Here is a 15159-nt window from a genome sequence, read left to right as displayed (position 1 = left end):
AAGGACATAAGGGTAGACGTGACTTACCCACATAAACTGAAACCAATTTATTGTACTCATTGGTAAAAAAAAAAAAAAAGGCCACATATTTTGTGGGGTTACATATGAACGGGTACCTTCTCTTCCAGGTTCATAATTTGGCACAGAGTAGACATGGGCGTATCAAGAAGACTGTAGTCCGAACATCGACGTGAAGCATATGTATACGTGCTTCAAGTCTAGCCTACTTTGCAACCAAGTTATTCAGCGAAATTATCGTGGCTGTATAAATTATAGACGAATAAAAGCAAATCGTTCCTCTGGAACATTGCACAGAATGGAAATGACATCAAACATTTTTTTCTCCCTGCATTTCGACGGTTAGGTGCAGCTTTCTAAAAGCAGGAAAAGACTAACTGAGGATTTTTTTTTTTAAATTGGGGAATTCGAAGGAGAAATGTCACGAATGCAAATGAAGAGGTGGCTCAAATATGCAAATAAGACCGCACAGGATGAGAGACGTGGTAAAGCCAAGTCTACAATGGCTTTGTTGGAGAATCGCCCCATTTTCCTCCCAACTTCTCTTTTCTAAGTAAAACAAATTTTTCATAGCAAATAAAATAAATTGCTCAATATATTCTTTCAGGGGGATTTCTAAGAAAGATTACCAATTACTAGAGACTGAAATATTTCGCGGATTCATTTACCTTTAGGATAGACTACAAATTAATGTAAGAAAGAGGACAAATTCCACCTGCTCATCGTTAGAGACTGGAAAAATTCGCGGTTTCATATCACGGTGGTCAATAATCCAAAGGCGTTTAACTTATTTCTGCTTCCGTGTCGGACCACAGATTACCTGAGGGACTCTGAGCCAATGAATAACCCTCAACGAAAGAAGTATCGAATCACGAGCTTTCTAGTCAACAGTTCTTAATGAGTCAGTACAGTAGCCAATGAGCTAGTATAATGAAGGATCGTGGGTCCATCCTAGAGGACATTGAAACCACTAATTATTCAAGTCCCTGCCAATCAAAGAGGCAATTTAAATGTCAACAGTTTTCAAATTTAGCAAAACAAAATAAATTCGCGATATCTTCCGGTCTCTACATAATACTGTTTTTTACATGGTTCGAATTTTCAACTATTTATGCCTTGTTTTTCGTTTAATAGTCCCTATATCTAGGGCCGTGAATTATTACACTTCTTAAAATTAGTAACATAAAAATATTTGTCCATGTTTGATACAACCATTAATAAATACAAGTTTGAAAAAATGAGGTAAAGAAATCCATTACAGCCCGATATTATATACAGAGTCTTATAAATAACACCAATATCATCTGCCAAGTGCAGTAGGAGTTCTCCGATTGTCGCAGGTGGAGTGGGCGGCGCAGCAGAATGGGCTTCAAGCGCGTCAAGCGGGGCTACAACCGGAGTGGAAGTTTGGTTATTCGATTGTCGCAAGTGGAGTGGGCGGCGCAGCAGACGGGCTTCAAGCGCGTCAAGCAGGGCTACAAGCCGAGTGCAGGTTTGGTTGTCCGATTGTCGCAGGTGGAGTGGGCGGCGCAGCAGACGGGCTTCAAGCGCGTCAAGCAGGGCTACAAGCCGAGTGCAGGTTTGGTTGTCCGATTGTCGCAGGTGGAGTGGGCGGCGCAGCAGACGGGCTTCAAGCGCGTCAAGCAGGGCTACAAGCCGAGTGCAGGTTTGGTTGTCCGATTGTCGCAGGTGGAGTGGGCGGCGCAGCAGACGGGCTTCAAGCGCGTCAAGCAGGGCTACAAGCCGAGTGCAGGTTTGGTTGTCCGATTGTCGCAGGTGGAGTGGGCGGCGCAGCAGACGGGCTTCAAGCGCGTCAAGCAGGGCTACAAGCCGAGTGCAGGTTTGGTTGTCCGATTGTCGCAGGTGGAGTGGGCGGCGCAGCAGACGGGTTTCAAGCGCGTCAAGCGGGGCTACCAGCGGAGTTGAGGTTTGGTTCGCCGATTGTCGCAGGTGGAGTGGGCGGCGCAGCAGACGGGCGTCAAGGGGGGTTGCAAGTTGATTGGAGGGTGTGGTTGTCCGATTGTCGCAGGTGGAGTGGGCGGCGCAGCAGACGGGCTTCAAGCGCGTCAAGCGGGGCTACAAGCAGTGTGAAGGGTTTGTTCTCCTATTGTCGCAGGTGGAGTGGGCGGCGCAGCAGACGGGTTTCAAGCGCGTCAAGCGGGGCTACCAGCGGAGTTGAGGTTTGGTTCGCCGATTGTCGCAGGTGGAGTGGGCGGCGCAGCAGACGGGCGTCAAGGGGGGTTGCAAGTTGATTGGAGGGTGTGGTTGTCCGATTGTCGCAGGTGGAGTGGGCGGCGCAGCAGACGGGCTTCAAGCGCGTCAAGCGGGGCTACAAGCCGCTGCGGGTGGAGAACCTGGTGCGCGACATGCGGCCGCAGCGGGACCCGGCGGACCCCTACTTCCAGTTCCAGTGGTACCTGAAGAACACGGGCCAGAACGGCGGCAAGGCCAAGCTGGACCTCAACGTGGAGGCGGCCTGGGCGCAGGGCGTCACGGGCAAGAACGTCACCACCGCCATCATGGACGACGGTGAGTCTATAAACATACCTAGAGCCACGGAAATTTCGCGGATTCATTCAGTCGCAAGCTAGAATGCAAACCTCCACACTGTCGCACTGTGTTCGTGATTGGACCGCAGTTATCTGGACACGCCCCTCTACGACCGTGAGCCAACGATGTCCAGCTAGGAGAGAAGTAAGCGAATCAGGTAGTGCCAAATAACAAGGATAAAAAATGTTCTCGCTAAGAAATCTACCAATGGGAAAGTAAACATGGGTCGAGCACATCTATAAATTTGAATTCTATCCTGAGGGCAGAGGAATCCGCGAAATTTCCGGGACTCTAGTCATACCCATGGTCTGCCTTATGATTGCCCATTTACTCTTCTCGAGGGCTATAAAAATCCCAGGGCCTGAAAGATGTTAATTTGTATTAAATTTCTTACAATTTTTTATGTATTATTTTATAGGTTATCCAATAAATTACTATACGTGGCATGTTTGTGATAAAAATTACAAACTAATAATCATCTTTAAAATGTTTTATAGTGTTTACACAAAAATTAAATATATAAGAATTCAATGAAAATATATAAAGGCTAGATTTTTAAAATATTTCTCACTATCCAGAAATATTCATAAATAATTAAATTTACGGAGACCGAGTTCATTTATTAAGAACATTAATCCTTAATATTTTTCTGGGTATATTAACAAAACATTAAAAAAAATGGCAATTCTATAGTGAGAACAATCTTTTTTTGCCCACCTGTGTGTCTATTTTTGCTAAGAACATAACATACATCTCGTAAGTAAAAATACGGCTTGCTTTATACGAATATTCAGTTATTCGTTTATTTGAGGTCAATTCTTCGTTTAAAAGTGCTTAAATTTTCCGTTATCTCTAACAGAGTAGTTGCAACGTGACTAAAGAAAGACCTGGTGTGTTAACATAGAGCCATTCACAGCGGAGCTGTGATTGGTTTATTGTGTTTGGCCGTGATTGGAGATGAGGTTGGCCAATCCGGATAAGTCTGCTTTAGTATGTGCTGCAGACTTGACTGTGGCTATTTCTTGGATGGTGACCGTTCATGGTTATTGTGAAACGAGTAATTAGCGACATATTACTTAACATGTTTCTTCTTCTCTATTGATGTTTTTTTTCTATGTCTTCTCTGATTAATTTATGGCTGTAGTTGGAAATGTTTAAAATGAATTTTTCTTAATCAAAATGGATTGCACGTTCTGTTTCACTGTGGTCAGAAAAAAAAACTACTGTAACTTACGTGCGCTACCGAAACGTTTATCACGATCAACTCAAACAAAAGGAACAACACTAAAAAAGTTTTGTGGCAGCCAGTGAATTACGCCTTAAACAACCTGCAGCGCTGGAAACCATTTAAGATTCCACGTGCAGGTTTTTTTTCAGAAGGCTGTTACACGCAAATGTTCTGTTCGTGCCTTGGCTTCGGAATTATGGTGCCGCGTATGTCGGTTTACTGCCCCATAAAACTAGCTCTGAATAGAAAATTCGTACTTTCCTTGTCGGGAAATTAAATTCACTGAGATAATAAAGGAAATTTTAAAACATATCACTTAATAACAATTTAATGGTTGTACATGGTACATCATTTTACTTCTATGATTCAGCGTTTATGTTCATAATTTTAAATTAATAATTACATAGCTATCATTATTTAGTTCTGAAAAGTTTTTCAACTGTATGTATTTTTTTATTTAATGGTTTTTATGATCTTAAATGACCATTTATACTCAAATTAAAGAATGAACTAAGAAAAAGCAATCGAAAAAGTATTCAAAAGTATCTTTTTTTTTGTTTTGCAAAATTAATAATTTGTAAAACACACACACATATATATACACATATACATACACATACACCAATATCCTGGAGAAATGAGTTTTCAGTGTTTTGCAAAAAAATAATTTTTTTCTTATTTAGGAATGATATACTAAAAATGAAAGGTTTTACAACAAAGACTATATAGGAATTGTTAAATTAAAACTATTTCATGGTCTCAATTCATGCTAGAATTAAAATACAAATTGGCTTTTGTGTTTGTCAAAAAAATGAATCAATGGACAATTTTATGAGCACTCACCAATAGTTATATAATGAATTTATTTTAGATTACTAGCAGAAAAATGAAATCAAGAAGCATAATAATTTAAGATACAATCCTTTAAGTTAGTAATAGCTTCTTGAACTATGGAACTATTTTATTTAGCAAAAACTTTTAAATTAAATTTGGAGAGTATTGAAATTAATCAAGTTTTACGATAAAAGTTTATATTATTATATTTTCAAATTATTTATTTAATAAATTATATTTTCAAATATATACTCTTATAAATTTGTTTTCATTTATACCATTCTACACTACAGTAAGTGACAAGCCAAAATAAAACCAATACGAGGTTAAATAAATAAATATATACTTTTATTGAAATGTTGAAGGAGGGATTTATAATCGACTGTATGACTTCAAGCTTTTTTTTTACATACGTTTCAACAAACAACGCAATCGTAGTAAAAATCAAAATATTTTTGAATGGAAAATATATCAATTTCATTGTTTCATCTAATATATTTTAGCATACGTCACTAACATTTATAGTAAATCCATTGATACAACATAAAACTCAAGGAATTCCAAAATTAATTGAATTTATGAAAAACATGTTGAGCGAGTCTTTTAGTACTCACCAAAAATGTGTTACGTCTAAGATCGGTAACGAGCAAATTCGTGTATTCGTGTGATACAAATACATTTATAATATACAAAAACTAAGACACGAAATTTAACGTAGAATTCTTTTAAATAATACCGAGCGTGATAAACATAATCGCAAATTGTGTTTTAACCTACATTTCCGGACGCGAACCTCGCGTAGTTTCCTCACTCTCCGCTAGAATGTGTTGCCGGAGCAGCTACGTCAAGCATCGAGTCATTCGATTTGCAGAGCGAAATTTTAAACTATATAATGCAACGGCTTCGATAAAAGCTAAAAACACTTGATAAAGTACTAAACCTCGGGTTTGTACCTGATTTTTGACAAGGAATTTTATTAAAAATACTGCCCATCTTGTTTAATTTGACTAAACCGCTAATACTATAAAGTTTTCCTTTGGCTTTGTGAACTTTGGTTCGCGCCATCCGCTACAGATGGCAGCACTGTGGTAACACATTTCCCCCTCCAGGAGACTTCCGTTCCATTCACGAAATTACTCCCACCAAATGCCGTATAGCGAGAGCTGAGATATTACACATAAAAAAAAAAAGCGCGTGTTATGTACGCGTATCAGAATTTTTTTTCTTGAAATCATACTCTAAACAAGTTTGAATTTAATAGTTACCCAAATGTTACAAAATTAATATATATATATATATATATATATACATTTTGTAAAACATATATTTAACATCACAATGGAACATAAAAGCAGTATCCAGAACTGCATTAAAATATAATATTGTAATATCGTCGAAGGTAATTTTTATTCAGCTTATCCTTTTAAGTTTAAATTTAAAATTTTTCACTTCTCTTTCGTTAGCATCGCGAGTGATAGAAGCTTTAGTTTCGGAAATCGGCACAACGAAAGAGAGGGAGAAAAAAAAAATACCACCGGCTGTTGGTAAAAAAAAAAAAGTTTTTTTTTCCATACATCATTTTTCATTCGTTTTGGCAAACTTGCCGCAGAACTGCTGAGGTAGTTTCCAAAGTGTCACGTGTTCGCGAAAGTTCGAGGTGTCGCGTCACGTGAGGGCCACGGGTTCCCCCCCCCCCCCCCCCCCCGCCCGGGCGAAGATGCGGCATTAATAGCCGGGACAGGCTAGAAGGAAGGGACGAGAGAATTTTGCGGGAGAAAGGGGGTTAGGGGGTTGCGACATTCTGCCCCAGATGGCGCGCCCGAAACTTGCTTAATTACGCGACTAGGGTCTCATCTCTCGCCTCCTAGGATGCCGTATTGCCATATATATATATATATCTTTCCCTTCCCCCTTTTCTTCGCTTCTCAATTCACACACACACACACACTCTCTCTCTCTCTCTCTCTAACTCTCTCTCTCTCTCTCTCTCTCCACCTGCCTTTATCATGCTACTTGCCGAATCTGTAATTCAAACGCGACCTGTCTCTCCTCCCGCCAGCTACAAGAGCTTCACCCCTGGGAGATACCGTTCAATAACAACTACTTGTGTGTTCAGGCGGCGGGTTTGCAAGAGCACGCCAGACCGGAGAACCTTCGCCCCCTGTTTCGGAAACACCAAATTACGTGCACGAATTTCTCTTCGATGCTCACACGAGCAGAAATTCATTATAATCCACACTCTTTAATTATTTTTGAAGTGACAACGTCTAATAAATCGATGAACGCCGTCTGCACGCACGAAAAAGGATGACTCCTTGTCCCGTTACGCACATTGTCCCGTTACGATGTGTCCCGTTACGCTCATTGTACGCTTACGCCGCATCTATCTCTCTTCCACTCGATTGGAACAACCATCGATTTGACTTTTTCGAGGCACATTAAACTTGAAACACTCCCATTCGTTTTCTACTTTTCCTATCATCGTCCTATCCTTAACAGAATAACACAGACTGGAAGAAGTTAAATAGCAAACATGTATAAAAGTTATAGTAAAAATAATCAGTTCGTTAAAGTAATAAACATATTTGAATTAATGAGTGCAATTAAAAGTAAATTTATTAATTAAATTGTAGATTTCATTTCACTCCTTCTTTGTATCCATTCAAAATAGTGATAATTCAATAAAAATGATTCAATTTTATTCATAAAAGTATGCAATCATTTCATCAATGTTTTGTTATGACGTTGTCACGTTAAACTATCGTCCGTAAACCGACTTTACAGACAACCAATTTTTTTTTTTTTTTATTGTAACATAAATATTCACGTAAAAAATTACGGATATTTGTAAATCTGAACTTTTGCGCGGGAAAAAAAAATCCGTATCAGCGCAGAATAAGTGCTCGCAGTAATGCTGGGGTTCGGGTTCTTGCCCGGGCGTTTATGCTTCGTGTCGTCCCGGTACCGCCAATAGTTACGAAGTTAATTTGTGAACCTTACCCTGAATAGCGTTCCAGCTTTGAATATATATACTGTATTGAAGTCGCCAGCCCAGGTTAAAATTTATAATACGGTTTTGAGGTAGTTGGTTAATTCACCGCCGCAATCGCCACCATCTCTAGGGCCATCGACTTGTGGTGGTCCCTAGCGGACAAGTGTCGAACTCTTCAAACACCCCTTCCCCCTACCGTTGAACGACCTTGAGCTGCAGTGAATGATGGGTGGGGGTGCGGGGAATGACAGCGGACGACAGAGCTGCGCTCTAACGTGTAAATAACAACTAAGACGATACAGGGCGTTACGACAGCGCACTGCAGCGGTGAAGTTCCCAAGCTGCTCATCATACGCTTCTGAAAAACGTAGAGTAAATCCTATCCACTCGCGACTTCTATACAGTATATATATTCAAAGGTTCCAGTACTGTCCGCGCGCATAAATTAGCATAATGAAACAAAATAAAGACCAATGATTGAATATTTCATACGTTTCGTTGGATCATGCAGCTGATACTGGAAAGCTGTTCAAGGAGTGGTTTACGAATAACTTTAACCATTGGAGAGTACTGGAACAACACAAAGCATTAATGCCCGGGTAAAATTTCTAACCCAGTATCACTGAAAACAATATTTTGTAGTGATACAGTTTCTTTTTAATGTAAACTCACAAATAAAAAAAATATCTGTAATTTTATGTGAATATTTTTGTTTCATTTACAAAAAAAAATTGCAGTGTACGGGCATCGTACTACATTGTTGCAGTCTCGGTGACAAAAAAAAATATCTTATTCATACAGTAGTTACTGGACTAGGTTGGTAACCATACCAGATTCTTGTTCTTACCGCCTGCTGGAGTCACAATAGCGTGGCGGTTGTGACTTGATGAATGCGACAGTAATAAAAAACAATATTTCCAACCAATTCCGCTCGGTACCTATCTATGACGTCACAGACTTCACGACTGGATTATTTTTCCCCCCCCCCCCCCCTTTCTATTTCCATCTCGTCGTAGATGCAAAGTTATTGAAATGGGCGCATTGTTAATATGATCAGTATTCGTTTATTTCTGAGGTTTTTTTTTTTACTAAATTTATCTGTTATATCTTATAATACGTTCAAGCACGATGATTTTACCGAATAGATATTAAATTTTAACTAAATATTTTTTTTTCTCAAACATGTCCATCCAAAATTGGGTAGTAACCATTGATGGCCGTCGCGTATGCAGTGCGAACGTATTGGCAAGAAACAACATCCAGCTTTTTTTTTTTTGTTTGTCGCGCTGTCAAAAATGGCATGTTCACAATCGAGCGATATCGTGCTGTCGCGTCGCGTCATTCGCGTCGCTTCCGTCCTCTTATCGTGTTTACATTATCAGACGTGCATAGGTCGAGACGCAGTTTGCCTTCGACCCACCTGGAGGTGTTTTTTTTTACAGCAAAAATAAATAGAAAATACAAAAGCATTTTCCTTCAAAAGTATTTCGAAAGAAAAGGAGACTTTGCGAATTGGGTATTGAAGAGTTATTTTTGAATCGAAATTACATTTACAGACAAAACAACAAAAATATATACTATATTTTTTCCCCTTTGTGAAATATTGAATGGAGATGTTATGCAACGCAATATAGTTTTAATGAAAGCTTATTTTTTGTCATCAAGTATCTTATGAAATTGGAAACAGCATTATTTTGCTTTGTCCAGATATATTGGCTTCTGTGTAATTACTCGTAAGTATGAGCTGTTTGGAGCAATTTAAAATAAATTAAGATTTCTCAATTATTTGAAAATATTTCTTAGAAAAAGTTGATTTTGCAGTCTTTTTATTTAGCTATATACTCTGGCCTATTATTCAGTTATTTGTTACTGTTAATACTGTCAGGAAATATTTTATTGATGCTAGTGATATTTTATTATAAGAGAGAAGTCCCGAATCAGATTCAAGCCAGCCTTGAGATTTGTTGCTGTTCTTATAGTTTCCTCAGTCCTCACGATCAAAATTCACATTGAAGGAGCAGCAAATGAGCTGGACATTCAACCGATTTATTTTTGCTCACCGACAATGGAATGAATGATGTTTTGAATCATGGTACGTGATTTCCCACTTATTAATTGAAATAATTTTTTTTTTGTTTCAGGTGTGGACTACATGCATCCTGATCTCAAGCATAACTACGTAAGTACATTTAGAAATTATTTTAATCTTGCTGAAGCTAAATATTAGCTCGTCTATCCTAATGACTGCCGCATTCAAGGGACAATCCTCGTCAAGAGTGCATTTCTGTCGGTGAGGCGGGATGATAAGTGCGACGCTCGCTGGTGCTTCTAGCGCGGTGTCGCCTCTAATGACAAGGTTGTTGACCGGCGCGCAGACTTCTCGTCGTACACAAGGGAACTATGCATCATATGGCGGAGAAATGAAAATAACAGTGTAAAGCTAATCCATGGAGCAGTGGCGGATCCAGAGGATTTCAGAGTAAATTTGTATTTAATCTACTCACACTACACATAACATCCAACCATCAGATTTTAGGATTCTACAAAAAAATTCATTAATTATATTAAAATATATTTTTGGTTTCAGAAACAATCATTTTTGTTTTTCGGGGGGGGGGGGGGGAACTTGCCCCTGGTTCCCCCCCCCCCTTGGAACCGCCACTGCCATTGAGAGGTTTCAAGAATCAGTACCGGATGTTTAATGTCTAGCACGTATTCTGATCACACGTGTTTTAGCCATTTGTTTTCTCACTCTTCTAACAATAGAGTTTGAGAACGAACTACGGCAGCAGAACTACTTGTCTGCCCTCAGCGTAAACAGACCCCACTCTGATATCTTGAGCAGTTCTCAGATCGCGTGGTCTCTTCTGAAACTCTGCACACCGTGAGTGTGGCAAGCTATGGGGTGTGGAGGTTAAACCACGAAATATAGTCGCACGCTCGTGAATTACACCCAAGATAATTTTCAATTTATGAATGAAGCTATGCCAAGTACTTTGTGCGCCAAGCTAATTTGCTTAGGTAACATTTTGGCATTTTTCGCCACATTTTAAAATTAAAAATATTCAAGTAATTGTTTTCAATTGTTCCCTAATGTTTTTTTAAAGCTACGTTACAGACTAACAAATATGACACTTAAAAAATAAAAAAAATATCCATTTAAAATTTAAAAAAATAAACGTTTGCTTTTAGTTAAACATAAAATAATGTTCGCTAATACAAAACGATGGCCAATTAACACATTCGTTGATTATTTATTTTTTCCAGAACGCCAGGGCCAGTTACGACTTCAGCAGTAATGACCCCTACCCCTACCCGAGATACACAGATGACTGGTTCAACAGGTAGGTAACAGTGCTGTTGTACATAACTTAACTATAGTTTGTATCACGTGCATGAGTAAATAAATGTCTATTAAATACAGTGAAAATAAGTGCTATAATTAGGGCCATGAAAATTTCGCGAAAAGATCCTGAGAGTAGCTGGAAGTTAAAACACTGTAGCATCGTCTGTGTTTCGTGATTGGGTGAGTTACTGTGAGGTGCATGTCGATTGTTACAACAACCAATCATACTAATTCAGTGTGGAAGCAAACTCGTCCTTAGTGGCTCGTGCAAACAAGGCAACGACTTCTCTCGCAGACGGCCGCCAATCACAAGGAAGAAACCGCTGGTGTGGGTATACCTTGTTGCAGTCTAGTAGGCGTTCAGATTTTTTCGCGAAAATTTCCTGCCCCTAGCTATAATTACTTAAGTAACACGTGCTATCAAAAGACTCAGCAGCTTTTTTAAAATTATTATTTCAAGGGGGTGGGGGGGGGGTTGCCCGAGAGTTCTGCAATGTGTTTGAACTGACGCAAGTCACATCTGGATAAGGTGCTTGTCTGTTGTGTACTGCCCACATTTTGGCCTATAGCAATAAGCAGATAAATTTAAATTATACAGAAAGTTTTTTTCAAAATAAATAGTTTTCATATCAAACCCGTTTCACAGTCAAGCTTTTGCGAGTGCAGGCAGGACCCCCTTCAGTGAGGGGCTTCTTAGTTCCAGGGGGACTTTCCCCCCCCCCCCCCCCCCCCCCCGCCGCGAATTCTACGACCATGCAATGTCTTGTGTTGTTTTTCCTATCGCCTTCCTTCTTTGTTCTTTATGTGTTTTTTGACGTGACGTCTAATAAATCGACGAAAGTCGGCTGCACGCACGAAAAAGTGTCCCGTAACGCAACTTGTCCCGTTACGCTGTATCCCGTTACGCTCATTTTACGCTTGCGCCGCATCTATCTCTCTTCCACTCGATTGTAACAACCATCGATTTGACTTTTTCCAGGCACATTAAACTTGAAACACTCCCATTCGTTTCCTACCTTTCCTATCATCGAACTATCCTTAACAGAATAACACAGATTGGAAGACGTTAAATAGCAAACATGTATAAAAGTTATAGTTAAAATAATCTCTTCGTTAAAGTAATAAACATATTTGAATTAATGAGTGCAGATAAAAGTAAATTTATCAATTAAATTGTAGATTTCATTTCACTCCTTTGTATCCATACAAAATAGTGATAATTCAATAAAAATGATTCAATTTTATTCATAAAAGTATGCAACCATTTCATCAATGTTTCGTTATGACGTTGTCACGTTAAACTATCGTGCGTAAACCGACTTTACAGACAAACAATTTTTTTCATTATTATTTTGGTTTCGTTTATAGATTTAGTGAGTTTTTTTTTTGCTTGACAGAAGTCATTGTTTGGAGGTTGCTATTAGCTATATATATATATATAGATATATATCTATATATATATATATATATATATATATATATATATATATTGACGTTTCTAATTTTCCTAAACTCTGATTGTTTTCGATGATAGAAGTAACATACTTGTGTGTTGTTTTGTCTGTGTCGCCATTTAAACATTGGTTCTGGGAAAACTATACTTCTGTTTATTCCTATATCTGGACTTTTGTGTTTCTTCTTTCTTGCGGTTGTACCTATTCGTTTGTGACGTTCTACTTAGAGCTACCATTTGAGTAGCACTCAACAAGAAGACAATTTAAACAACTGATAGCAAAAAAAAAAAAAAAAAAGGAGGGAGAACATTTTTGATAGTGTAACGTTATAGAGTTTTGTGTGCTCTGCATAAATATTTTTGGCATATTAGTGAATAGATATAATTTCAGCTCTTAGTATTTATTCTAAGTGTATATATGTAATGCAGGAAATTACGTTTAAATATACAAATTAAAAATTAATTAAGAAACAACTGTAAGGTAATGCAAAACAAGTGACGTGCAAACCGAATTGTAATTTTTTTCTTAACGAGCACACACTTAGATGGATCTGACTCACGCCTATCACCGTAAACCGTTTTCGCAAAATCTGTTTCGGACAAGTTTTAAACGTAGGTAGAATTTTTTTCATTGAAAAACGAGGAAAGTTTCATTTTTTTTTAAATTGAAAAAACCCATTCGGACTGTTAACGTAAGGTCAAAGGTCAAAAAGAGTATATTTCAGGGGGGAGGGGGAGGAAATGGAATAGGATTACAGGATATCCTTTATGTTGTACCTCCTCTCAAATTATGACCTTTGGTTCGGCACTGGAGGGAAAAAAAAGTGTGTTATTTAAATTCGAACGCAGGATTAATCACAAAGTCGATGACGTACTACAGTTTTCCCGTGGCGGAAATCATGCGCAAAGCCCACTTTAACCAAACGAACGTTCCGGGAACAATAGGTGGCTACGCGCACGCGGAACAACTGATGCAACGCAAGCCATCGTGCGCGGCGGATAATCCGATTACGGGCCCGGAACCCATAATCCGTCGTCGGTAGCTTCGCTGTAGGAGGTGGAGGAGGGGGAGGGGGGAGAGGTAAGTGTTAGGATGCGGGAGATGTTGGGGGGTAGTGGTGGTGATGGTTTCTGGGCAGGGTTGTTGTTAGCGGTAATTCCTTCATTAGCAGGTTTCCAGGCATCACCGCAAAAAAAAAAAAAAAAAGAAATGGGTGGAAGTGGAGGAAAGTGTTGGAAAACAGAAGGGAGGATTGGGATGGATTTGGGGGGGGGGGGGGAGCCATCGAGTACGCAGGCGCGTTGATTAGTACGCTCTCACCGCGCTAACAATGTCTTCCATTGTTATTCCGCAGGTCTTCTCCACGCGGGCTTTGAAAAGTCGGAGTTCACCTAGCTTCGGTCGGTTCCAGGTTAAATGTGGGGGGGGGGGGGCAGCCTTCTTTTCACAGACGAGAGAGCCAAACGCCCGATCGTGCATCTTTGGTTTTTTTTTTTTTTGGTTCATTGTAAATAAATATGGCGGTGTTGATAAAAACAATACTAATGATCAATTAGGTTAGGTTAGCTACATTATAAATACTTTAAAACATTGTGGAAGGTTGATTTGGTTAGGAGTGCTACATTAAAGATACGGAAAAAAACATGAACTTCGGGGAACTTCGGGTTTTGGCTCTCACTGAACCGGAGTCAGACACCCGATAAGCGTTCGTGCACGCTCGTATTTTATTTATTTGTTCGCTGTCGTAAACGTTTAAGTTTGTTTAGGTTAGAAGTGTTACATCATGTAACGGAGTGGGTTTCCGCTCTGAAGTTGTAGTCAACTTTTTAGAAGTTGTATAGCAAAAACTAATCGTAGATGCATAAAAGGCTAGCATGATATCAACTTTTTTTTTAATAGCTTGAAAATAACCTGCTAGGAAGAATGCAGAGCTGAAGATAGCTTGACTACGTAAAATAGTTGTTAAGGATTAACGTAATCAATACAAATTAGTTACACTTTCCCCCTCCCAGGGAACACTGTAATTGTTTTGTAATTGGAACCTTAATATTCATTCAAAATTACAGACAATTTGTAAATTTGTACAAACACATGAAAACAACTGTATCACCACTATATATATATATATATATATAGTGTCGCAGTAATACCGGGTTAGGATTGTTCGGTTGTGTTGTTCCAGTACCTCCAAAAATTACATTATTTGTAAACCCTTTTCTTTCCAGTATTAATCGCGCACATAAGCAGACTAAATCAAAATAGAGTCCAATTATGTATATTCCATTATTCTGTGGTTTAAATAAATGCTTGAATGAAACATCAATTAAAATAGAAAGATTATGCGCATTTTAGTGAAAAATACTCAGTATTATCTCGAAAAACAGTATTTAATATAAATATGCAAAAATAACCGTAGCCGTGTGTTGTATAAAGTTATAATATATTTCTTGTAGTATTAGAAAATATTTAGTTGGCATCTGGTTTCCAAAGCTATCGTTTTGTAAAATTAAAGATTTTTTTTTTTCAGTTTATGCCAGTGACATTAAAAATAATTTAAACTCGAGAAAATGTATTAATTTTTTGAAAACCTTCTTTTATCTTGATAGAGAATGTTTCGCGAGCGAGAAATGAACTTCAGATGTGTTCCGGGGGTTTACAGCCTGTGCCCAGGGTTTTTCCCTGTGTCCATGCATGTATAACGGCCAGAAACATTCTATATATGACTAGCCTTATTGCA

General features: G+C 38.8%; 1 protein-coding gene across 1 annotated transcript in view; it reads left to right on the top strand.

Moving 5' to 3' along the window:
* The window catches only part of LOC134538304 (neuroendocrine convertase 2-like), a 358913-nt gene that overhangs the window by 281911 nt on the left and 61843 nt on the right, over nt 1-15159 (top strand). Inside the window, exons 3-5 of the mRNA XM_063379498.1 lie at nt 2301-2547; nt 9764-9801; nt 10890-10966. Of these exons, the coding sequence (XP_063235568.1) occupies nt 2301-2547; nt 9764-9801; nt 10890-10966 (362 nt within the window). The remainder of the gene's footprint in view (nt 1-2300; nt 2548-9763; nt 9802-10889; nt 10967-15159) is intronic.

This window comes from Bacillus rossius, chromosome 13, assembly GCF_032445375.1.
Source record: "Bacillus rossius redtenbacheri isolate Brsri chromosome 13, Brsri_v3, whole genome shotgun sequence".
Lineage (NCBI taxonomy): Eukaryota > Metazoa > Arthropoda > Insecta > Phasmatodea > Bacillidae > Bacillus > Bacillus rossius.
The sequence above is the reverse complement of the archived record's forward strand: the minus strand, read 5'-3'. Positions and strand labels throughout refer to the sequence as shown.